This window comes from Rhineura floridana, chromosome 16, assembly GCF_030035675.1.
Source record: "Rhineura floridana isolate rRhiFlo1 chromosome 16, rRhiFlo1.hap2, whole genome shotgun sequence".
Classification (NCBI taxonomy): Eukaryota; Metazoa; Chordata; class Lepidosauria; order Squamata; family Rhineuridae; genus Rhineura; species Rhineura floridana.
The window spans coordinates 30,512,046-30,537,512 of record NC_084495.1 but is presented as its reverse complement, the minus strand read 5'-3'; the positions used below and the strand labels follow the sequence as shown (position 1 = coordinate 30,537,512).

Below are 25,467 nucleotides of genomic sequence, written 5' to 3'. Positions count from 1 at the left end.
AGGCAGTCACCTGGCCAGAAGTTTCCAACAAGGCAGGTCTTGAGAAGTACACTAAGTTTAGGAAACTATAGGTTGCTAGGAAACGAAAGGCAACTATAACTTTAAGAAAACAAAAGAACAAAAGTGCCTTCTACAAATTGACTTCCATGAGAAACAAAGGGGGCAGAAGTGTCAGCAATGGTTTCTGGAAAAAGGGGGCTTAGTCACTTGATGGGTGAGCAGCTCCTGGACCAGATAATCACAAACGCACACAGGGACCTCTATGTTACTCTGTAATATGGAGATGCGTATGCCTGGAAGTGCCATTGCTTCCAGTATTGGCGATCCTGTAAACTTCTAGAAGGGCCAAACTTATGCAGCTTTGCCAGGATTGTTAAGCCCTTACACAGTTGTGTTTGAAGGCATCTCTGTATGGTAGCTTCGGGCTAAATCAATTATGAACAAAGTGAAAATGGAAATGGACTGCTTTCAAGTCGATCCCGACTTATGGCTACCCTATGAATAGGGTTATCATGATAAGCGGTATTCAGAGGGGGTTTACCATTGCCTCCCTCTGAGGCTGAGAGGCAGTGACTGGCCCAAGGGCATCCAGTGAGCTTCATGGCTGTGTGGGGATTCAAACCCTGGTCTCCCGGGTCATAGTCCAACACTCTAACCACTATCAGCACACTGGCTCTCCATGAACAAAGTAGACACCTGGAAAATTAGGCATGGTAGAACACGTGAAGTAATTCCTGCAAAATGGAGCAGCCAGCTTTGCCATTTAAATGTTGGCCATATAATGTGCAATAAGAAAGTAGCACTGGGGGATTTCTGCTCAACCCCAAGACATTTATGCTGTGAGGTACCAGAAGGTTCCATCTTAAAAAACGGGGGACAATTCAGTGGTTGATGACGCTTAGCTGTTTTCCCATCATAATAGTTAGGCGAGACAGTACTGGTGCGGAACTGTTGTTTGGATTCACTAATGAACTGGATGAAGCTGAGTCCTGATAAGACAGAGACACTACAGGCAAGTGATTTTCAGGTCTGGGAAATTGGCGTCTTTCCTTTTCTGGATGGGATTGCGCTCCTGAAAGAGCAGGTGCACAATCTGCAGGCTCTACTTGCTCCAGCTCTGTTACTACAGGCTTATGTGTCCTTGATGCCAGAGCATGGAGAACCTTTGTCCAGCTTAGGGTTGTTCACTACCTTTGGCCATTCCTTGGTAAGGATAGCTTAACTGTGGACATCCGTGCTCCCGTAACCTCTCATTTGGTATATTGTGGTGCAATATGGGTGGGGCTTGCCTTTAAGGTGATTTGGAAGGTTCTGTTAGTTGAGAATTCAACTGTGAGAATTCTGTCTGGTATGAGTAGGTACAGCCGTACTACACTAATTCTTAAATTATTATCCTAGTTGCCTACTCACTTCTGGACCCAATTTAAGGTGCTGGTGTATAACTTTTAAAGCCATAAACACTTTGGAATCCAAATACCTGAAGGAGTGAACACTCCCATATTGTCCTGCCTCATTAGTACATTAAGGCTGCAATCCAGTACATGTCTACTCAGAGGTAAGCTCCACTGCTTTCAATGGAACTTTCTTCCAGATAAGTGTGTATTGGATTGTAGCCTACGATCTTCAGCTAAGGCTCTTGTATAAGTGTTTTGACTTGCTGTTATGTGCGTTATGCTTTCATGAAGAAGAGAACCTTTGCTGTGGTGGTCTAGGAACACTCTTCCTAGAGAGCTTCAGTTGGCATAAACATTACAAACTTTTCAACACCAGGTTAACTTTTTTGTTGGCTAATACATTTTAAATAGGTTATGTTTCTATGTCATTCTTGCTTTATATTTTTTAAAGTTTCTATTCTTTTATGATGGATTGTTATCTTTTGCTTTTTTGTTGTTGTCTTGTAAACTGCCGTGGGATCTGTTTCAGTGAAGAGTGGTTTAGAATCTTTTTAAATAAATTCAGACATCTTTAGTTTTCAGAAACTGAATGAGCAAAGAACGAGCACTAATCTAATTAATGTGCTTTCATACTTTTATTGCCAATTAAATTTAAGTGACAAAGCAATGATTTTTCCCTTTACATTTCAAATTCAGTTTGCTTTTAAGTGTTGCAGCATACCTTATTTTCAGAATGGTTTTCCTCCAGAGTGAATATTTCCATCATCAGACTTACTAAGGCAGCATACTGAGATATCTTTACCATGCACTTTTACTTTCCAGATGGATTGACACTGAAGGTCACACTAATTTGCATGATAAAGTAATTTAAGCAGCTGTTTATTTCCTCATGTGGAATTACACTCATTCTAAACAGATCCAGTTTTATCTTTTTCACCTTGCCAAAAGTTGCCCCTGTTTGCAGCACAGTTATGCATGGACAAGTAAGGAATGGATAGAGGCTGAAGTTTTGACGCATGTTCATAGAATACATATCTAACTACTTCCAAACCACTGAGGGGAAAGGCACTTCTAGAATATTGTGGTGTCTTATTAGAATCTAATGGCATAATGGGAGATGGCTTGATAAGCAAACAACTGCACCACTTGCATAGAAAACCCCATCCAGTCAGTCTGCAACCAGTGTGCACACCCAGGATTTATGAGATAGGCACATCAGAAAAATCTAAACTGAAGCCATATGTGAATAGATTGAAAGTGGAGGAAAGGCTTCCATCAGTACATCTTTTCAGTCTATCGTTATTACCAAAACCACTGCATTTAAAATGTGATGTTACCGTTCAAAGACAGCATCTTTTTAAAATGGAAAATCTTATTAGTGGCAAAAGAGGGGATGACAGTATCTCCTTCAGAAAAACATGAAAATCAGCTGCTCAGTCTTTCCATATAATTATTTGCCTTTGAAGAGGACATGCAAAGGATTTAATATTCTTTATAGCTCGACTTGCCTAGCCCTGAACATGCCATCGATCCAGCCTAGACACTCCCAATGAATTCAGCACATGAAGTGATTGCAGCAATGGTTGACAAGCAAGTGGGGAGGGGGGGGAAAGAGAACATCAGAATGTATCTAGCACCCTTTATTAGGTGGAAAAAAGTAAAGACTGAAATATTCCTGCATTACGGTCCCTTGGAGCAGGATACACACAACTGACTCATTGTTTGGTGAGTAAGGCCTGCCCTACAATTAGCCAGAGAGAGGAAACTACTTCAGGCAGCAGATGCTTTGGGGCAGCAGTGGCAGCCCTCTCCCAGTTCTTCGTCTCTGTTGGTGTGTCACATGGCCTACTCTGCATCCCCTAAATTAGGCTGCTGAACTCGCGTGTGGTGGAGGATGCTGCCCCACTGCCACTGTGGAAATAAAATGCAACTGCCAGTCCACCCAGCCTCTGTAAGTGGAAGGGGGGCACATCCTTGTCCTTTGCCTCAGGCGGTAAAATGTCTTGGATTGGTCCAGCTAGTGAGAACTTCCACATAGACTTGGACCCAGCTCCAAGGATTCCTGGATAACAAAGAACACTTGGATATTTTTCAGTTCAGTTTCTCTTCTGCTTTTAGGAACAAAATTGCCTTGGCTGCCCTGGTGGACAGGCATTAGGCACATGGACTGTGTCCTGGCTGGTGTTGCTGGACGTCTTTTGATGCCTTGGAGAGCCTCAGTAGGCCTGGCAATGGTGACATGACGGAAGACCAAAAATGAGAGGGGGAAAAATGCTGCCAGGATACGCCTGACACCATGTTGTTTCTGATTATATGTGCAGATCTTTTTGAATGTAATTGTGTTGTGCAAATCTTTTGTAAGATAAGTTGAGAGCCTCTTGGAGCTATAGTGCAGGATATAAGTATGCTACATAAATACATGCCATCCGCTATTATATGCTTCTGTGCAGTCCTTGCCAGGATGCGGCTGGGCTAAACAACCTCATTGCCCTATCTTATTTTTCATGCTGCTTAATATCTACATCAGGGGTTCCCAAACTATGGTCCATGCACCACCAGCAGTCTACCAACTTTGTTCGGTGTGTCTGTACAAATACAGTTAAAACTCAAAGAGCATCTAGCGCAGTGAATTACAATTGCTACAACAGGCAGAAAGACCATTAAGTTGTATGCCAAGAACCTCAGCAATTTTCAAATGGTCCATGGGGGGAAAAAGTTTGGGAACCACTGATCTACATGAAATTGCTGGAGAAGGCCATCCTGAGACAGGCCTGGTTGTTATAAACATTCAAATAACACCCAGCTCTATATCTCTTTTCTGTCCAAGTCCAGAGACTTCATAACACAGATTCTGAATCAGTGTCTGAAACCAATGATGGATTCGGTGTGGGTTAATGAAATGGCACTTAATCCAGGCAAGACAGAGGTGTTGCTGGGCAGGAGGAAAATCAATTAGGCGTACAGCCTGGTTTGGATAGGGGTTGCAGCTCCCTGAAGGCTTAGGTTTGTGGTTTAGGAGTGCTTCTAGATCTGGCTTTCTCTCGGATGGTTAGGTGACAGCTGTGGCCAGGAGCATGTTTGCCCAGCTCTGGCTTGCGCACTTGCGATTCCCTTCCTGGCCACTGTCACTCATGCTTGGTCACAGCTAGGTTGGACAACTATAGTAAACTCTACTTACTAGCTGGCTCTGCTGGATTCTGTGCTGTTGAAGGTACAACAACCTTGCAAGGAAACTAGGTGGCAACCCTAACAGTGAAGATAACCACTTTCCTTGGTTGTTACTAACAAGCCATTAGGGAGGCAGTGCAATTAACAGTGCAATCCTACACGTGTCTACTCAGAAGTAAATCTGATTGAGTTCAGTAGGGTTTCCTCCAGGTAAATGGATTAGGATAGGTTTCTCTAAGGTGGGAGTAATTCCTTCTGAGTAGGTGCGTGTGTAGGATTAGACTATTTTGGGAGTAATTACTTCTGAGTAGAAACGAATAGGATTGCACTGTTAGATATGGGCTGGCCTCTCCCCCCTTAATTAGCCGCCAGTCAGCAGTTCAGAGGGAAAAGTCCTACAATTCCAGGAGGCGATTTGAACGTCCAGCCCTCCCCTCTAGTCCCGTCGAGCCTACCATTCAGAAATCGCACTTGGTGGCAAGCATGTTTTGCAGCCACGATAAGCAGCCAGAGTTTTTGGCAGCCGCCTGCATAAATATCCACGCACCGCAGGAGGCAAAAGGACACCCTGTGCCGGCCTGTCTTGTTAGTCACCTGGATTCACCTCAGCAGGGCGGCAAGGGAAGTTGGCCCTCCTCGGCGCGGAGGCGCTTTCTCACCTTAGCCCCAAAAGTGGCTCTCGCACCCGGCTCTTCAGCGATTTACAGTCTTCCAGGCACGCTTGAAAGCAGAGAGGAGCCGTCCATAAGCGGTCAATGTGGAGGATTGGTTGTTTTGGTTGCCAGTTTTGGAGGGAGGGGCGGCTCCTGCGCCTTTAACAAGAAGCGGCCCGGCACGTGTAAAATGGGCCGAAGGAAGCTTTTCCCTGCTCGGGAAAGCGGCGCTGGTGAAATGTTTGGGAGCCAGCCTCCTGTTGGAAGCAAGGCACGGGAAGAGGGCGGGTTTCTTTTCCTTCTTTTTGAGGAGGAGGAGGAGGCGGCGGCGGCAATTCTCTGCGCAACTCGGCAGCCCTCCTTAGCCGAATGAAGCGGCTCTTTGCGCGGCAAAAGAGCAGCGCCGCGGAGGCTTTCCTGCTTCGTTCCGCTTCTCTGTGAAGGGGCCCCCAGGATGTGCTCCTTCCCCTTTAAGGCTGGAGTTGTGAGAGCAAGCGAGAGCGAACGCCCGCCCGCGCGCCGGCTCGCCTGCCTGCCTGTCTCCTCCTCTCCGAGTGACACAGCAGTTAGATATGCCCTATCAGTAACTTAAAGCCCGCAAACTCCACCTCTGAGTGAGGAAACTGTGGGCAGAGGGAAATGTAGTGCGCGAATTGAGACAGACAGTAATCATTAGCAAACTGCAACGCCGCGATGAACTTGTCGGGAACCTAAAAGGAGGAAAGAACCAAGCGCCGCGTCTCTCTGTGGCACTCGCTCGCCCTTTCTCCCCCCCCTCCTTCTCCTCCTTTTCTTTGCGCGCTGCTGGGTTTTGTCCAAGACAATCAAACTGGATGTAAAAACCTGGTGGGTCACCAGTCCAAGATGCTTCTGGTTTCCCCGCGGGTAGAAGCACCACGCATGGAGCCGCATATTCCAGTAAGTAGGAGTCGGGCCGGCGCAAAGTCTCGCTCTGGTGGCGCCGGGATCCCGAGAGAGCCTCTCATTTGGGGACTTAGTTCCTGGGATGGCTTGCTTGCCTCCCCCTCCCTTTCCCTCGCTGAGTTTTATTGTGCGTTTCAGAGGCAACCGGGGGCTAGGGGCTCGTGCATTTTGATGGCGACTTCGAAGCGTCTGTCCGCCTTTGGGCTTTCTTTTCCCCTTTTTTTGTTGTGGAGGGTGCGCTGGCGTGTCAGTTTTCTGCCTTTGGGCTCTCTCTGTGTGTGGCGCGTTTGTGTTTTAAAATGGTGGTAGACAGAGGCGATTTCTTGCCGTCGTGTGGCTCCTAGGAAGGAAGAAAGGAGAAGGAGGAAAACTAGGGCAGGCTGGCGTGCTTGTGGAAGAAGATCGGTTTCAAGGGAGGCAGACAAAAGTGCAGCCCCTTCGCTGTGTGGCTGGCGGGGAAGCAGCTGCCGCCGGCGGGGGGAGAAAGGCGAGCGACGGCGCGCAGCGCGCACACGCGGCTTTCGTCTCCCGTCTGTGGGTTCGCCTGCCACAATCTCGGAATAGTTTCGTCCCTTAGGCAAACGCGCTGGGCTCGACCCACACATCCCCTCCTTGTCCTCCCCACCCGCCCCTCAGGAGAGTGAGCAGTTTACAAATGCAGACAACCGCCCCCCGCCCGCGCGCGGTGGCTCTCCCGTTGCCCCTGCGAGTGATGAATGCAAAACGATACTTTTATTGTGATGGAGGGTGTGTGTGTGTGTATATATATATATATATATATAGTGATTCCCGTTTCGACATGAAAAATGTGTCTCGAAATCAAGTCTGGAGAGGAAGTGGATGCTGTCTAAAAAATTTTTTTATCCTAGATTAAATGCTGACTGCATAGAAGACTTAATAGGATTAGGAAACCGCCAGTACACTCAGTCCTTGAAGCTCTTGTGGTATCCCTGTGTAAACAAGAGTCCTACAGGAAGGCTTGTTTTAGCCTAATTACTAAAGGGGGGGGGTTCTTTAAACTTAGATCAAACAGACAAGCATGAACGAAACAAGGTTGGGGAAAATGTCTTTAAAGGTGCCTCCTGTAGAGTGATGATGCTACATGAGCCACCTGATCAGCGAGTATCTAGAGAGTCTATGGCTGACTCACTTTTAAAGTGGGTTCTACAAAGTGTAAACCTGTCTTTTAGAAGATAGGGGGAAGAGGCTTTCTTGCAGACGTAGATTGCGTTTATATTCCCTTCCTTTTGTCTCTTCCCTTCCTCCCCCCCCCCCGAAATCAGTTTGTAAACTTGTTGGGGCAGGGACCCTTTTTGTGATCTGCCTTGATGGAGATACATTAGTGATGATATTAAGTAAATGTGCGGGTGAGCACCGAAGGAGGGGGAGTTGCTGCAAATATTCTGCTTAACAGAAAGAGATATGCGTGACTGAAAAGCTTGCTTCCGGCATTTTAAACACTAATTAGTCCAAACTCTGGCTGTCTTTCTAGCCTTGTGGTGAGTTCTTCCTTGTTGGTGCTTTTTTTTAATCCACCCATGCTGACTCACTTTTTTTAAAAAAAGTATTTTGATTTCTCACCCTGTGATTAAGAGGTGAGGTGGAAGGAGCCACTTTGCGGGGTAAACAAGCTGCGTGTTGTTGACTGGGCTCTCCAGCTGTCTCCCTGCTTTAACCCAGAGGAGGAGGAGGAGATTGTTGCTGCTGCTGCTGCTATGTTTGGCTGATTAATTATTAGGCTCTTGCTTTTTCCCCCATTACAGTGTTTGACCCCCCCTCTAAATTAACTCACCACCGTGGTTGCTGGGACCCCCTCCTCCATCCAATAGGAGACTGCTGGGGAAGTGGGGGGAGGATTTGTTTGGGTGGCCTTTGGCTGCTAGTTAGTCTTATATTCCCAGGCTGTGCAGCATGCTTTTGTTATGGGTTTACTAAAGGGGAAGGAGGGATGTGTGTGTTGGGGAGGGGAGCGGTTCTGTAACCAGGGTGATTGGGGAGGAGGGGGAGGAGGGCAGTTCCCCTTGGAAGAAACCAGCTTGTGCTTTCTTTTCAGAGTCTTCCTTCTTACTGGAATAATAAATTTAAAAGCCTCTCTCTCTCTCTCTCTCTCTCTCTTCTCCCCAGCAGGCTGAAGCTGGGAAGAGAGGAGAGGAGGGGAGGGGGATGGCACAGCGTCTGCAAAAGATCCTGGTGTTTGTAACAGGAGATTAATAGGTTGCAGGGGAGTCTCTGTTGCCATCTAGCATGATCAGCTCTGTGCTTCCCCTCTCTGCAATTTGCAAAAGCTCTCAGGGGCTATTTTTTCTCCTCCTCCTCTGCCAATCGAAAACAAGGCAAGAATCTTTCCAGGTTTGCAAAGATGCTACCCAGAAGAGCCTCCCTTCTCCCATGAGAGGTGGGGACATGACCCCTGATATAAATCCCTGTGTGTTTTGGTGTTTCTTTTGCCTGTTAATGAGTGGTCTAATAATGCCATCCTCCTCTTAAGTGTCTGGCAGATGTGGTTTCTGCTGAAGTTGGAGGGAGGGGGCTGGCTAGCTTGCTTGCGTGCTTACCTGTAGCTCATAAGATTCATACCACAGACATAGGCCAGGGGTGAAGAACATTCTGCCTTCCAGCTGTTGCTGAACTACAACTGCCGTCATCCCTGACCATTGAACATGCTTGCTGGGTGTTCATGGGAGCTGTAGTTCAGCAATATCCGGAGGGCCAAAGATTCCCCACACTTGACTTAGGCCACCCCCCACTCTTTTTTTGTTCTTCCCTTTCCCAGCAGTTCTGGTTATGAGAAGCCATGGCTCAGCTCTCCTTGGAAAGTCATTCTTTATATAGCACCAACAGCATGTGTAGTGCTACATTTAGAAAAATACATGCTAAACAGACAGGTCTCTTTCCCAAAGAGCGTACAACTGAAATTGGGAAAGGAAAGAGGCAAGGATAATGAAGTAGAGTCATTACCTCCTTTTGCTCTGGAGAAAGAATGTGGGAGGCTGTGGTCCTTCAGATGTTACTGGATCACTGTCAACCCTGACAATGGGCCACACAGGCTGATGGGGAATGGAGACCAACAACATCTGGAGGGTGAAAGGCACCTTCAGATCCCAGTTCGTAAGTCTCAGAGCTCAGCTGCGAGGCAGTTGGTTGTGATTACTCACTGGCAAGGTAGTGCCGCTCCAAAAGTGTGTGTGCTGTAGGCACACATTCAGAGCAAAATCCTCTAGCTTTGGAGAGTTGACCATATTAAGCCTGATAATGGGTCTTTCAGGCAGATAGTTTTCCCATCCCATGGCAAGATTCCTATGGTTGACTGGTGTTGTGGTGTTCCATCATTTGATATATGCGTGTGAGAGAGATTGAGCTAGGAAGTTACTATGTTTTCATAGTAAACTGTTTACAGTAATGATGGAGGGGAGGCTGGACTGTAGAATCCACTCACTCTGCCCTGAAACTACCAACCACACCCTAGTGAGTAAAAACTCGACCCAAGAGGGAAGCTCACGCGCATGCGACCTGAAAAGCACTCCTCTGTTGCACCTCACGTTGTTGTCTATTAATTTCCTTCCACATGTGTCCCAAGGCGATGTGCAAAACATAATAAAAACAACAAAACTAAAACAGTGTTTGAACTGTTACAAAAATAGCAGTAAAAACAGTATCAAATGGACACCTATGGCAGGGTCCTATTTATCCAACTGGAAAATGTCTCTCTGTTTCCAGAAAGTACAGATAGTGGGCACTTGTCATTTCTCTAGAGCAGCCTTTCCCAACCAATGTGCCTCCAGATGTTGTTGGACCACAATTCCCATCTTTCCTGACCATTGGTAATGCTGGCTGAGGCTGATGGGAGTTGTGGTCCAACAACATCTGGAGGCACACTGGTTGGGAAAGGCTGCTCTAGAGGAATGGTGTTCTGCAGAACATAGCCCCCTATGTCGCTTCTTCCTTTTTCCAAACAGGCCTGCTGATACATTATATTTGTCTCATTTTATCCACCCTTCTTTCAATTAACATGGTTCTCTCTCCCCATCACCATTTTATCCCCACAACAACCTGTGTGGTAGGTTAGGCTGCGAGAGAGTGACTGGTCCAAGGTCACTCTTGTGAGCTTTACGGGTGAATGGGGATTTCATCCTGAGTGTGTCTCTTGTTCCAGTATGTCACAATGTGTTGTAAAACTGTTTCCCTCCAAAGTATTTAGTTGTATTTGTGGTATTTGTGGAATGAAGCAAGTTGCCTAATACTGGATAGAAGGATCTCTTCTGCCCCTTCACCTCCTAGGTGGGTGTGGGAATCTAGCTGTTGAAATGGTCTCATCAGCTGTTGCCTGAAAACCTGGTCTTTTCAACTAGCCAGGAGTTAAATAGTAGGCAGATATATCATTTGACTATTATATAATTTTCTCGTGTTTCTACATTTAGCTCTAGAATCCCTGGTTAATTCCTAATACATGTCAGTTTTGGGGGTCTCTTGCTTGGGGGAGGAATTAACCAGTGAGTCCTAAGGGAACTTGGATGGGAGAGCCGTGGTGGTTGAAGGAAGTTTATGGGCCCCTTTTGGACCACTATCCAGAATCCTGATTAATGGAGAAGGGAAATAATTGTGTCTGCTTCCTGTAGAATTGTTACCCAATGTCGCCAAATGATGGTATGAAGGGTTGTGTGTATTCAAAGATTCCTTACAGGTTATGAGAAAGCATAGAGCTTCATACTGCTGCCCTGGGCTCCTACTGGGAGGAAGGGCGGGATATAAATTTAAATAATAATAATAATTGAACACCCTGAGAATTTTATAGTGTGTGCCTACTGGCTTAGCGGGCAATGCCTGGTGACAGGCACCAGTGTCCTGATGGACAAGAGATGCCAGTGGAGTGAGAGTGGGGGAGGAAATTGCGTGACAGGAACAATGTTTTGTTTTGGCCAAGTCATACAATCATCTTGACGTGGGAAGGCCACCATGAGCTGACTCCTCTTGAGTAGGCGACAAGTCCTGTTAACAGTCTAGCATGGCTCCCTTTCCGGAAACATCTTTTTAAAGATGAATTGACCTGGGATCTTGACAGATATCAGAGACTTGTTGGAGAGCTAACGAAGGACAGCTGTTGCCACATCAGCAGGGTCATGTGATGTGGCATGTGTGCAATATGTTATATCTGTCATGTGGAGGCCATTTTAAATTCATATGTGTAGTAGCTCATTGTAGGGATCAGTCTTCATTATGCCTCTGCAAACAGCTGTACAGAGAAGCTTGTAGCTGTGTGAAAATCTCCCAGTCTATACAGTGACCTGCGGAACTCTATTGGCTGATCATGCAGCAACAATTGCCACATGAAGCAATTGGAAGTAGCTTCCACATGGCAGCCATAATGTAAAGTATGATAAAACATGGCGGCTCCACTGAGTGATCTGTCTTATTCCCATTACACAAGGGACAATAATCTTCCAGTGCACTGTCCTTTTACAGACACCCTCTGAGACATAATGGGCTAACTAGAAGTCCTGATGTTTAGAATACTCAATCTGTGTCTTGTTGAGTTCTTGCAACAACCCTAGGCCTGGGTCAGTTGCCACCTTTTCACTCTATCCTCTACATGAACTCAAGGCTGAGCAGAGACTTGCCCCTAAAGATCTTCCAGACCAACAATTTATTCATGGGACCATGCACGTCGAGTACATAGTGAATTGGACAATCCTGCCAGTTGTTAATGGGAGGCTTCTTTGTTGTTCCTCCCATAATATGATGCTAGAAAGAACACCAGTGAATCTATGCGTGTATGCACATGTGTGTACATGTTCACACTTAAGTGTCACTAAACATAATGTGAGCAAATAGCAAATCAAATGCAAAACACAGGCTTCCTTCTGATCTTTTCCCATACCCCTCTTTCTTTCTCCTCTCTCTTTGTGCTTCCTTTCTGGAGCAAGATTATTGGAAACTAAAGCTGCTGATGTGAGAGAGGGAACATATGGTGCCTCCATGAGAGAGAGCGCTGAAATGGCCTTGAACCTGCTGGACGGACGGACCAGCTGTTTACTGCCAGCCAAGAGCAGCTAATCAGCTCTCCCCTTAAAGAAATACCTCTGTCCTTCTCTCCCACCCCCAGGTGCTCTATAGTTTGCATACTAAATAATACTCAATAGGAGGAAAAAGTAATGGTCTTGCATATTGTTTTGCTGCTGGTTGCTAGCATTCTTCTCTTTCCCCTGGGCACTTGTTTGCACACTGCACGCCCCACAGACACTTTGGTGTGGACCACACTGTGATTTGTAGATCTTTATGAAGAAGCCAGTTGCTAGCCTATCATGGCAATTACGCAGTAAAGAAATAAAACTGTTGTAGATTTTGATTCTTGTGAGACAGATATGAGATGGGAGGGGAGTGTTGCTTGTCAGGGAAGCAAAGAAGCATTTAGACTTCAGTAATTTCCACCATACCCTTTCCTTGGGATACATAATCCTTACATTCTTATAAATAATATAAACTTTCCATGATGAAGCATAGCTGTTCTTTCATTGTCTTCCCGTCCCAAACAAAAGCCCCCCTGCTTTCTTTAGTTCACCTTTCCTAGATGCACCATAGCCCAGGCTATGTGATGGTGTAACCTGAGGCATGCAACTTGTACGTGCCTCGAGAAGTGGCTTGCTGAAACATTTGAGCAAGAGTACGTAACAAAGTGAGAGGCAGACAAGAGCACAAAAGAAGCCAAAATTCTCAGATTTGGCATTGACCCCTTTCAGTTCTCCATATGTTGTGGGGAGGGGAGGGAAACAATTTAAGGAAAAGAGGCTTCTGGTTGGAAGGAAAGAGGAGAAAAATTGACAAGGAAATTCCATGTTAGGAAAGCATTAGCAAAGGGCGACTTGAATGTTTTCCTGCTGCTGACGTTGATAGTGACACAGTTGCGTGGGCTGAGAAGGGAACGTCACAAAGCTTTCAAACTAAACCAGGAAGTAGTCTGTTGCCCAGGGATGAAAAACAAATATAAAGCAGTATGTCTTCTGGTAGGTTAAGTTAACAGCTTCTCTCCAGTGAGGGGAAGGCGTTTTCATGTGCAAGTCAAAGGAAAATTTGCATTTACCCTTCTAATTTTTTTAAAAACAAATCCTTCCAAATGGTAACTTCAATTTAGAAAGGAAAATAAACTCATATTTGGCATCCTGGAAAAAAGTGCAGGAGAGTTTCTTAATTAGCCTATAGCAGAAAGAGGTGAAAAATGGCACCTTGAGAGATTATAATGGGTTCATTGTGGCATAAACTGGCTTAAGCAACATCTTATTCTGTCAAATGCAGGAAGGCAAGAATGGTCTCTGATTCTATCCAGCTTTCCATTGCATTTAAAAGACACTTAATTGGCTAAGAAACATGTTAAAAATCGAGAGTGTGTGTAGAAACAATTAATGCAAAATAGGCTAAAACCTGAGTTTTGGTATCTGAATCCCTTTGCCCATTTCCCATCCTCTTTAGACTAGCTAAGACCATGTTTTGCTTTGCAAGCTCTCGATCCACTGTGAACATGCTATCACATATTCTAACGACAACTGGTTAAATCTAAATGCTATCCATTGTATATCTTGTGGATACTGACAGTTGCCATCCTGCACAGGTTAGGCAAAATGTGGCCCTCTACATTTCCACCCCCTTTAAAAATGTAAACTCATGTTCAGCCTCTGAAAACTTGTGTGGAAGCACAAAAATATTCCCTTTTCAAACCCTGGGATTCTTCTCTGTGCCTTTCCCTGTGTGACTGTCATATTTCAGCAGGTGCGGAGGACAATTATTATGCAGCAAAGTGAGTTGGGCTATCCTGGGCACTACATTCACGTAGTGGAACACAGGCAGATCTGACCTGTAGAACAAAATCCACCAAGGTTTAATAGGACTTTTACAGGACAACTTGCAGTGAACTGTGACCATGTTAACTTAACACACGGGAGAAGGGCATTTTGGTTTTTCTTACTCGGACAGCCAAATGTGTTGAGCTGAGTCTTTATCTGACCATGCCCACTGGTATTAAGAGGCTGCAAGCAACAAGCCATGATAATATTCAAGAAAAGGCACCCAAACATAATTATATGCCCAGTCCATGGGCATTGTATGAACTCACAAGGATATGGCATTTTCTTAGGTTGAATTGAGAGTCAAAGGTACTGCTTCTACAGATATTTAAATTTAATCTCTCTCCTTTTTTAATTATAAAAAACAGTTCTATTTAAATTAGAGTGTTTTGGGAATAACAGTGAGTGTTTGGGGCAAGTTGAGATATCCATGGAGAAACTTGCCAAATGCAGATCACTGAAATCAAAATCTGTTCTCAGACTTTGAGATGATCAGACCTTGTATAAAAATATCTTAGTTTTGCCTACAAAGGCAGATACTCAAGAATTAAAAAAAAAAAGATGCTAAGACTGAGGTTTGAGGTCTCCAAATGCAGTTTGATTATGTCTGAAAGCATCTTTGAACTTTTGCTGCGAATACATGAAGAAGCCAAACCCACTGTTTTATTGATCCTGAAGACATGGCGTACTCATCCCATTTTCTCTAACATCCACCATTGCAGTACTAAGCATTTGGGTGCAAATTTTCTCACTTGGAATTACAAAAGAAGATGTTCTTTTTTGAAACTAAATGCTGAATCCAAACATTCTCATTGTCCCCTCTCTGTCATTTGAGAGTGACCAGGAATGCAAAAATGAGCAGGGCCCGTTCTGATTAATTACTAACTTGTTTGCTCTCCAAGGAGAGATAGTTAAATCTGTTCAAATGAGAGGGTGGCATTCTTCCAGAGTTTCTTCTATATACCTGACAGATTTGCTCTTTGCTTATTTAAGGAAAGATTAATATTATATATTGCCCATTTCTTCCTATTCCCTTCTATAGGGAGTGCAATATCCAATCATTACTCATTAGTAAGCTTTGCTGCCCAGTTTTCTTGGATAGCCTTGCTATTTAAAAAAGAGAGAGAGATTTCAAATTGAAGGATTTCTACATCTAGGGCTGCGAGTCAAACTATTTTATGTCAATATTGATTTTTTTTAAAGGGGGGGGTTGTTATAAAGAGTGAGCTTTTATCCCCCTGAGCTCTTGGGCAATTATCTCAGTGCCATAAATGTTGATACGCACATAATGGATGTAACTAAAAAATCTCCTTATCCAAGCAGAAAATGCTGGGTGTTTGTTGGAGCAGATAGAATGCTGAGAGTGTGAATAGACAAACCCATATGTCGTTGGTGAAAGAGATAAATGATGGACGAACAGGATTTGGTTGCATTGTGCTGATCCATAGTAACCAATTCCCGTCATACCCTTCTCTTAATAACATACCCGCTTCAGTGCCATTGATGGGTAACCTAGGTAGCACCAGTCAGCTGTAATTTCCCCCCCTGTTTTTTTTAAAGGTTCTTAAAGAACACTTGGGATGTGGGCTACTGGGAAGTTCTCCTGCACAGGTTACATTTTCAATAAATACCATTAATCTCAATTGGGCTTGCACAATCCTGGTTGTTTGTGCCCTTGAGAGTCTCCTAATATTTCAGATGTTGCATCCCAAAGTCAAGCAGCCTAATTGTCTCATCCCCCCCCCCCCGAATGTGCAGTTGGTGCTGTAATACAATCTTGTCTGAATATAAAATTGTTTAAAGCAAAATATTGGGGAAATGTTCTGGACTGGCAACTTTTATTGCAAGGGTGGCCAACCTGTTGTCCTCCAGATGTCGTTAGACTCCAGTTCCCATCAGCCACAGCCAGCATGGCCAGTGGTCAGGGAGGATGAGAGCAGTAGTCCAACAACCATTTCTGGTGGCCCAAGTGTTGGTCACCTCTGCTTTATTGTGATATGAGATCAATAGGAATTTCAAATTGGCTGATTCATTGGAAGTCCCCCAAAATATTATTTTCGCATCCAGCGATTGGGTTGCACTGTAGTAGTGGTTCTTTACATCACCTCAAACTGCAGGGGGGGGGAAGATATTTTTAAAAGTAAGCAGTTCCATATGTGGTGGTTTGGAGGCTATGCTTTTGTTTGGAAGGAGCAAGATTGGTCTTGAAGTGTGTCCCCCCCCTTAAGCCACAAGGTGTGTCCCCCTTAAGCCACATACCATCCACAGTTAGATACCACTGATTTATCTTGAATTTCAAAAGTTTGTTTTTATCCAGGTATGTTTGTTTTTAACTGAAGGATTTTTATCCCACTCTTCAGCCACAAAAGGCTATCAGAGCTGCTTGCACACGTTAGTGATAAGATGGTCCTTGCCTTCAGGCTTACAAACTGAAAGACACACCCACAAAAGGAAAAGAGTGAGATCAGTTCTTAGCTGCAGAGATCTTGTTAAGGACCAGCCAGAATGAAAAGATTTAGAGGAGGAACCAAAAGTTGTTGGTCTTTCAGCAGAGCTGGAGGAGAGGACCTGCAGTCCCATCTCTACTGTATGGCTGCAAATAGATGAGATGGAATTTAGTGGCCTGTTCGACAGGTTCACTTGGAAGGGCCTATAAAGGCTACTGAAGTTAGGAAGAAGAAAAGTAAGCATGAAATACCTGATTCATTTCCCTTACCTATCCAGTTGGGCCTGCCTAACTGGTCCCTCCAGCAGTGGCTAAAAGGGACTCCATTATCCCATTCTAGCCTGTCTTGATGCCTTGCTCGAGAAGGCCAGTCAGTGCTGGGTGGATAATGCTACGAAATCTACAGGTCTGCATGGGGATTGCCAATGCAACACACACATTGATCTGTGGGAGCCAGGAACTGGTAGCGATTTTTCAATTTAGTGCTGATATGTCCCTTTTCTGTGCATGAAGCTACCAATATGTATTTGTTGGACAACATCACACCAGAGCTTGGGTTTCTCCTTGCAAGTTCCACAGCTATTAGAAGAAGCTTGCTTTCAGTAGTGGCTTGGCTGAGTGTGCTGGGAACTGCAGTATTTTTAGCTTGGCGTAGAAGCAGGGAGCACTCTAGGAATGCATCATAAGTTCCTTTACACCTCCATAAAGGAATCCTGGATCACAAACCTGCATTGTGCTCTGCACAGTCCAGAACTTGGGCCTTATCTTCTGCTGTGCTGCAGTAAGATCTTAGAATACACAGTGCATGTTGCTGGAGTGTTAAAATGTCGTGGGCTAGCCCTTCTTGTCATGTAATATCACAGCAGCTGCCGAAATAAGCGTTAACTGTGTGCTCCTTTGATGTTCTGATACTATGCAACGAGATTGGCAGGTCAACATTTTTAAAGCAGAGGGTGGGAGACAACTGCAAAACGCCTTTGGCTGCCTGTGGAGTTCTGGAATGAGGACAGAAAGAGCTGGTTCACACAGCATGCTAAGCCAATGTTGTTAAAATTCTCTCCTTGCTAATCGTGAGCTCCAAAAGGTTTGTTTGAAGTCCCAGTTCGGATGACATGCTAAGCCAAACCTTGCCTTGGTGCAGCATTGGCACAGCAGCAAAAAGGTCTGTGGAGGAGCAAAGCATCTGTGAGGTCCTCTCTGGGAGTCTCCGCATTCACAGAGTCTCACTCGAGCAAGGTTTGGTATTGTGTGTCGTGCGAGCCAGACTAAAGTGAATCCACTAGAGCATTTGGCTTAAAGTAAGTTACCCTTTAACCTTTACAAAGGTGAATATTAAGCAACAATGTGGGCAGTAAATAAAACATGCTTCATAGCCCACACAGAGCCACTGACTCAAGTACAAAATACCCCAGGCCTAAAAATGGCTTCTTCTACCACATGAAGTAGCCTCGGTGGAGAGACTCTAGCTTGTCCAAAGGCAACCAGAAAACATCACTGGTGACTGGAGGTTTGAACCAGCTCTCTGGCTACTGGACAGTCCTCCTAAGGCACTTGAAGTGTTGATGAGGTTGTTCAGTGGATGGAGAACCCTAGGGTGTTTGTGTGGTTCTTTCCCACCAGTGTATGCAATCCCTGTGATTATCTCAAAGTGGCTTGCAGAGGTAACAAGGAAATTTGTGCAGCCCCAAGTCAAGCCACAGCAGTTGGGCTAGTGAAGAAAGTACTGCACGTTTACTTACGAGCTGTCTAAGCTCTTGTGTTTCATCAACAAATAAACTTCTGTCACCAATCAGTGATAAATCTGGTACTTCCGAAAGTTCATTTCAAGCCCTTGCTGTTCTCTTTGCCAACATGTACCATGTGAAAGGCTTGGCAGCCTTACTGATAAAGCAGTACGTATTTATCCAAACGCTTCCTTGGGCATATCCTGGAGTGTTAATGATTTGGTGATCTGATATTTCAGCAGTATGCAGAATCATAAATGGCTGCTGTAATGTCAGAGTCATCTCTCTTTTCCTTGGTGTGCTTGTTTTTTTAAATCTCCTTGCTGACCTTGGCTCTGCCATTCCTTGCGCTCTTCAGTTTGAAAAGAGACAGCTGCAGGTTCAGTCTGTTGCAGGCATGATAGGGATTACCTCTGCGGGGGGAGGGTGTTTGCTTGTCTTGGGACAAGACAGTAGGATAGCCATAGGCACTTTTGAAGTCTAGAGTTGTATGTATCTTACTTTCAAAGATAGTGATATGCAGCAGAAGGCAGCCACAAGAGAAGAGATTGATTTCTAACCTGAAAAAATAATGATGATCTTGGTGCTCCTATGACTCTATGCAGTTATAATATTAACCATGGTTTGTTTCCTAACTATGGTTAAGTGTTATGTCTGCCTGCCTAATCCATGTTTAAGACACTTACCCTGTCTTTCTAACCTCTTCGCTTGCTGGTGTCTTCCTCTACATGCTCCCTAGCTTATCAGATCTTACAGCAGCTTTGTGTTGGAGATCCTAACATCTCTGCGTTGGGCTTATCTCTGAAGATGACCGTTTTTGTTTCAGTTGGCTAAGAGGATCTGCCAATTGTGCCAGTATGGGCTGAAAAGCAGAAAATGCTTTACATGATTCTCTGCACATGCTTTCTTTCCTCCCCCCCCCCCATGCACATATGTATATGTATGCAACTTCACAGAAGATGGGCCAGGATAAAAATATAAGAAGCTATCTTTTGCTAAATCAAGCTACTTGTCCATCTCGGTCAGAGATGGGGAACCTTTGGCCCTCCAGATGCAGCTGAGCTACATCATTCCTAGTCATTTGACATAGTTGCTGGTACTAATAGGAGGTATAGTTCAGCAATATCTGGAGGGTCAAAGGTTCCCCATGGCTGGTCTAGGTCTATATACCCTGTTCTGGCATATTTCCTTTTAACCTAAAATGCCAGGCATTGAACCTGGGACTTCATGCATGCTTCCATTGAGCTGTGGCCCTTCCTCTTACCATTTATTGACCCCTGCCCCCCAGTACTGCTCCTTGCCATGTTCCAAGCTAAGCTTCAGCCAAGCCTCTTGCCAGAGTTCATCTCCCTTTACCTGGGACAATCTCTCCCCCCCACCTCCCAATTTGAGCAGGTAGGGCCAAATTTAACCTAATATTTACCTTTGCCCTCAATCACCAAGTTTAGCAAGTGATTATAAAATAACATCAGTCTATCAATAAGAATTGTCTTAAGCCAACAGCCCCCAAATTGATTGACATGAGAGAGAAGACCACTCTGGGACTCAATGGCTCTTACTGGCTTCATCAAGCCTTTATAGCAGCTGGCTAACCAGTGGCTCTCTAGATGATGCTAGACTACAACTCCCATAATCCGTGACCATTGGCCATACTGGCTTGGGCTGAAGGGATTTATAGTCCCAACAAATGCATCAGCTCACTGTGAGATTTAGGCAAGATGCATATGTGTGGGTGAGAGAGAGAGAGCTCTTATTTTTCCCAGTTGACTTCAGGCAGAGTGTTTTCAAATAACAAAACTTAAAAGTTTAAATAAAGCAGGCTCCTCTTGGAGATATTGCAACATTTCCTGTATTCTTTGGGGAGAGAGGTACATTACTATGCTGTAATTTTTAAAAAATTAACCAGAAAGACAGCTGTATAATTATAGTGTGCGCTGTATCGTCGCTACCGTGTATGTATATATTGACTCTTGTCTTGATGTTAAGCAATGCTTATCAAGATTCAGAGGCTCTTACTTTGGGTGTTTCCCCTCTTCCCAGACTCTTATCTTAGAAGACAGTGGTTTCAAACTTTTTACCTTCTACACCTATGAGGAATCACCATAAGATTGCTGCAGAGAGGATTCTGGGGATGCTCCAGGGTGAATGCTGTGTTCCTTCAAGATGCTGGACTAGCATTTGGGGCCTTGTGTTTGTCCTTTGTGAACTACGAATGGCCCCAACGCTTCCTTCTGAGGCAAAGTCATAGGAACATAGGAGCAGCCTTGTGCTCATTCTGACCTTTTGTCCGTCTAGTTCGGTATTGTTGTTTTTAAACTGTCCGGCAGTGACTTTCCAGGAATCTTTTCCTACTTCTGTCTGAATATGTCCTTGACCTTCTTCATGTGAAGCATGTTTTCTGCCCCTGAGCTATGACCTGGGATGGGTAAGCAAGCTGTCTTTGGAGGAAGCTTGTCTGTCATTATTCCTCTCCTCTTTGAGAATCCCTGATACGCTGGTGTCCTAAGACAAGACCCCCTGCCTGCATGAATAAAGAATTCCAGGACATTTCAGTTGCAAAATCTTTGGTTTGGGAACCAGATAGATCAGCCCAGTTAAGTATTTACATGATCACTTAATTTGAGGTTGGACCAAAGGTGAGCGATCTTGGCATAGTCAGTCTGTCTTGATTCTTCCCATTCATCTCCTCCGATTCACTCCTTAAACGTATACACAGATTAGAGGTTGAATTGAGTTCAAGCATCGTTAACCCAGGATAACTGATTGTGTAAATGGGTCCCTGGTGGCTGTAAGTGCTTATGCAACTTACACAGTTAAGTGGGCTACATTAGAGAGTAGAGTGAGTAGAAGGGCACTACTAATTTTAATTGTTGTTGTTTCTGTACTGTTACCAAAACTTCAGACTTCATGTTACATAAGTTTTAACATTTCTACAAAGTTTTTTATTCTGCAACTTCATACCTCTTCTTCATATCTGTAAAATTTGATTCACTCATTGAAAAATCTTGCTGGGCTATGACAGGAGCGCTATAGCAAAATAATTTTCCTTTACATCCCCCCTCCCCAGTCTGTTTCCACCATCCTGCTTTCCAATTAACTTCTACATCCATCTGGTATAGAAATATACTGATCAAAAATGAAAATTGTGATTCTTGGAAGACTGTTAAGTACTTGTAGGGCTGCACCAGAGTATCTTGGGATGGCTGCATGTCGTTTGTAAGCCTCTAACATAATACTACATCAAAGGCTGATGTCAGTCCAAGTTGTCGATCCTGAGCAGATTACAGTGCCTCTAGATAATTGCATTACACTGTAATTTAACATTTTTGAGGAGGTCTAGATGTGACTATTGGGCTTTTGAAGCCTTTCCCTGATGCTTACATCTCAACTCTTTTGTGTGAAGATTGACAAAGTGCATTACAGCTGCAGTGGTCTTTGTGTCTAATTCTGCAAGACTGGTGAGCTTCATGCAATGCTTTGTGAAGAGGTCCTGGATTTACTAAACCGCTTGTCTGTCAGGGATTAATTTAACCTCTAATTACTACATTTTCTTCACAGTTTGCTACACATGAGCATGTTATAACAAAAGCACAATGAGGGATGTGGTCTTATTTAGCTGTGGCTCTGGAATTAATTTGGAGGGTATAAAGTCAAATCTAACTTACTTGCTGCTAAAATATTTGTGCTGATATTAGAATTAAATAATATAATCTTAATTTTCTAATGATCCAGTAGTAGTGGCGCAAATAGTTGTAGCATTTTTCTTTTTGGGGGTTGATGGAAAAACAGTTCATCAAATGAGATTTTGCCTCAAGCTGGTTAACAGTTCAGGATGCCTATTGAAAGGTATCACAGTTACTACACTTGGTTTTATTCTGCTTTCTTATGTAGCTGGTTCTTCTTTCTCATCAGGAGATTGTATCTTATTTTCAAAGTTAAATATTCTTTAGATATGTTTATAAAAGGTTGCAGCCATGATGATAAGCAAGGAGGCCTGTTCATCTTGGGGGACTCCTTTTGAGACTTTTTTTTTGGGGGGGGAAGGAATGAAGTTTTATTTTTGTAATTAGTTGTGCTGCATGTTTTATTTGCTGAGCCTTTTAGCCTTTTTGTTAAGACCTGGAAAGTGAGAGACCTTGGAGAACACTTGCAATAATGACTGTGTTAAAAAAAATTAAATTCTTAGACATGTTGGAAAAGCTACAATGTATTTGTAATGATTTATATCCCACATTTTTCCATTAACAAAGGACATAAAGACTGGCACACACAAACAAAATTGGGTACAAATCTCAAATTTCAAAATGAAATGCAAATGACAAAAATACAGAAACTTGCAAGGTGCAGCAACATTAGTAACACTAATAACCACTCCCACAAATTCACAGAACTTCTAGCTATCATCTCCTTAACTCATTTTAAACTGACACATTGTTTTTAATAGCACTGCATAGTGTCAGAGGGTATGCCTTATATGACAAATCTCTGCTTCAGTCTCTAGTTAAAAGGATTTCATATACTAGGGCCAGAAAACACCTCTGCCAGGACCACAGAGAGTCACTGCCAGGTGTTGTAGATTGGGGTGGACAATCTGTAACCCTCAGTCTCATTTCATGCGGCCCTTGGCCTAGTTCCACGCACATGGCATGGAGGAGAATCGTAGAAAGAGAGAAGTGGGCTGCCCCTACTCACTGCTGGTCTGAGGCCCCTGACAGATTACCCCTTGAGGGAATGTGGCCCTTGACAGAAGAATGGTTGACAACCCCCACTGAAGATGGGCCCTTAGTGTCAATGGCCTGGTTCAGACATCACGCTAAGCCCAACTTTGGCTTAGTGCAAACATGTGAGCATCCAGGCTCCCGGACAGGAGCTCATGGCTGCTTTGCTTCTTCCTATTCCTTTTTGCCGCTGTGCTACGCTGAGCTAAGCCAAGGTTTGGCTTGGTGTGTCATCCCAACCATGAGTTCTAAATGAAGAACGAACATTAATTACAACTCAGGGTTAGTCTGCAGGTATCTTAAATGTGAGCTTGGGTTCAGATGACACACTAAGCCAAACCTTAGTTTAGCTTGGTATAGTGCAACAGCAGGTTTGGCTTAGCATGTCGTCTGAATCGCAAGCTGTAACCGAGAAAAGATATTTCCATTGAAGAATATGTGTGCTTTCAGTACTCTGCATCATAGCCACTAACTTAAAAAGTCATTGGGAAAGTATGTATTGGACACTACGGAAGTCACTTGCTGACTTGGCTTATTTAACTACCTACAACAAAGACAATCTTCCCATGAGTATGCCCAGTGCTTCCTTTGTTAAAGGTAGGAGAGTGTCTGTAAAGCAGGTGTGGGCAACCTTTTTCATGTCAAGCACTGCATTCCTTTGGAGAAAATCTGTTGGAGATGACATGCCTGTGGTAGACTGAGACAGAGACAAAAGTCTTCTGGATTAAATAATTTAGAAGGAAGACCACCCTGCTTCAGTTTTCACCATGGCTACTTGAGATTAGAATTGTCCATCATATATAGGTCAACTCAAGAAGGAAGGAAGGAACTGTGATGGGACAGAAGAACTGGGTGATTTCAGGAAGTGTCAGAGATTACACAAAATGAAGTTGGCTGCAGGTTGTCTACCTGTGTTATAAAACATGAATGGGTAATCCTCATTTATGTTAATACACAAAAAACAAAACAGATTGCTATTCTGCTTGTTCCTTTGTTTGTTAATCCTAAAATAAATTGATTTGTTGAGCTTTCACTGGATCTGCATTACAGGAACACACACATACCCCCTCTCTCTCTCTGGCAGAGGCAGCCTCTGCTGTTGCTAAAACTGAAGCTAGCAAATGAACACATTTTCAGGCCTGCATTTTAATGATTGACCTTCAGGGTTAAATTTACCACAGGTGACCAAGCTAAGTGGGCCTCCAGTTCCGTATCATTCCACTCAACCCCTAAAAGCAATCTCCCAATACGGTTAGATAATTGTTTCCAAATAGCTATCAGGTACTCATCTGGTACAGTCGGCAGAAGGATACCGAACAGATAGAGGATTTAATTCAATTTTGTTCTTTCCATCTGCTTCTGCTTTTGCTAGAGCTCTCTGAACAATTTTCTCATATGAAAGCAATTGCTGCGTTCTTTTAGTTTCTCAGTAACCTAGTAGATTAAGAGATACTGATTTTTATTTATTATTTTCTAGTCTCTCTGTAGCTTGTGCCTTTAGGATTGCCTGTATTTTCTTAATTGATTCTGATTTTATTTTTTAAAAATATCACACAGGCTACGAAAACGACTCTGTACAATGCTAAAGTCAGAAATGCAGGCCAAAGGGGTTGATCCTTGTATGCCAAGCCTTGACTCATCAGAATGGAATTTCTGTTCCTCCCTTGTCAAAGAGGGCAACTTACTCCATGCTTTGATGCTGCTGCTTTGAAATGCTTTGCATTGTTGGTGTCTTCATCCCAGATTCAGAGCCACAGACTGATGTGTTGCAATCTTGTTTTACATAAAGAGAGTGTTGCAAATTTCTTTTATTTGTTTAACCAAAGTGAATTTAAAAGAACATATTATTTATGCTCAAATAGTGAGGACAAAGTCTAGCTGGGTCTTTACCTAAGGAGGATCTATTAAGTCAAATGGAACAGGCACTTGTGAATCTTCCAGTAGTTCACATGGTGTGACCACTTAAGCATCACCAAAAAGAGGGCAAAAGAGGACCCAGATTTACATATGTGAATGTTTGTGTATAGATGCAAATTTAGAAACCATCACTATAATTTAAATAAAAATACAGTGCATGGGGAGATTGTTGCCAGGTGACCTGTGTGCCTGCTCAGTTGGCTGTCCAGGTGCTGACGGCTGGTAGACAACTTGAAATTGCCTCCTGCTTTCTCTCTTTATGATTCTCTATCTTTAAACTGTACCAGACATCCCTTTAAATACAAGATGGCTTCAGATGGATTTTGTCTTTGGAATTCTAGGCCTTGATTACATCCTGCCAATTATTTTCCTCTCCTTCCACTCAATACTGTGTTGCTGGATCAGCACCATTCTGAGTCAGCCCTGTATTCCATTTCACCAGGAATGAATCCAAAGCAGATGGCCATCCTTTTGTGGCTGCAAGTTCCATAAATTAGTTATGGACTTAGTGGGGAGAAAAGTGTTTTCTTTTGTCTATCCTGGATCACCCTAAAATATGATTCCATAGATTTTATTTAGAGAATTTGAACAAGTTTTGTCTTTCCTCCCTGAGATTTGAGAGGTATTGTCAAAGACAGGCACACTAAAGCTCATAAGGAAACTTCTTAGAAAAGTTTAAAACATGATCCGT

General features: G+C 43.8%; 1 protein-coding gene across 2 annotated transcripts in view; it reads left to right on the top strand.

The window, feature by feature from the left end:
- The first annotated feature begins 5,052 nt into the window (after positions 1-5,052).
- The window catches only part of MAMLD1 (mastermind like domain containing 1), a 113,014-nt gene continuing 92,599 nt past the window's right edge, over positions 5,053-25,467 (top strand). Inside the window, exon 1 of one of the 2 annotated variants that reach the window (XM_061598483.1) lies at positions 5,053-5,277. Coding sequence is in view for 1 of the 2 variants with exons in the window: in XM_061598482.1 (XP_061454466.1) it covers positions 6,080-6,133 (54 nt within the window). In the remaining variant the exon portion in view is untranslated. Of the gene's footprint in view, positions 5,278-5,438; positions 6,134-25,467 lie in introns of those variants that run through there. The other variant, XM_061598482.1, reaches the window with a different exon arrangement.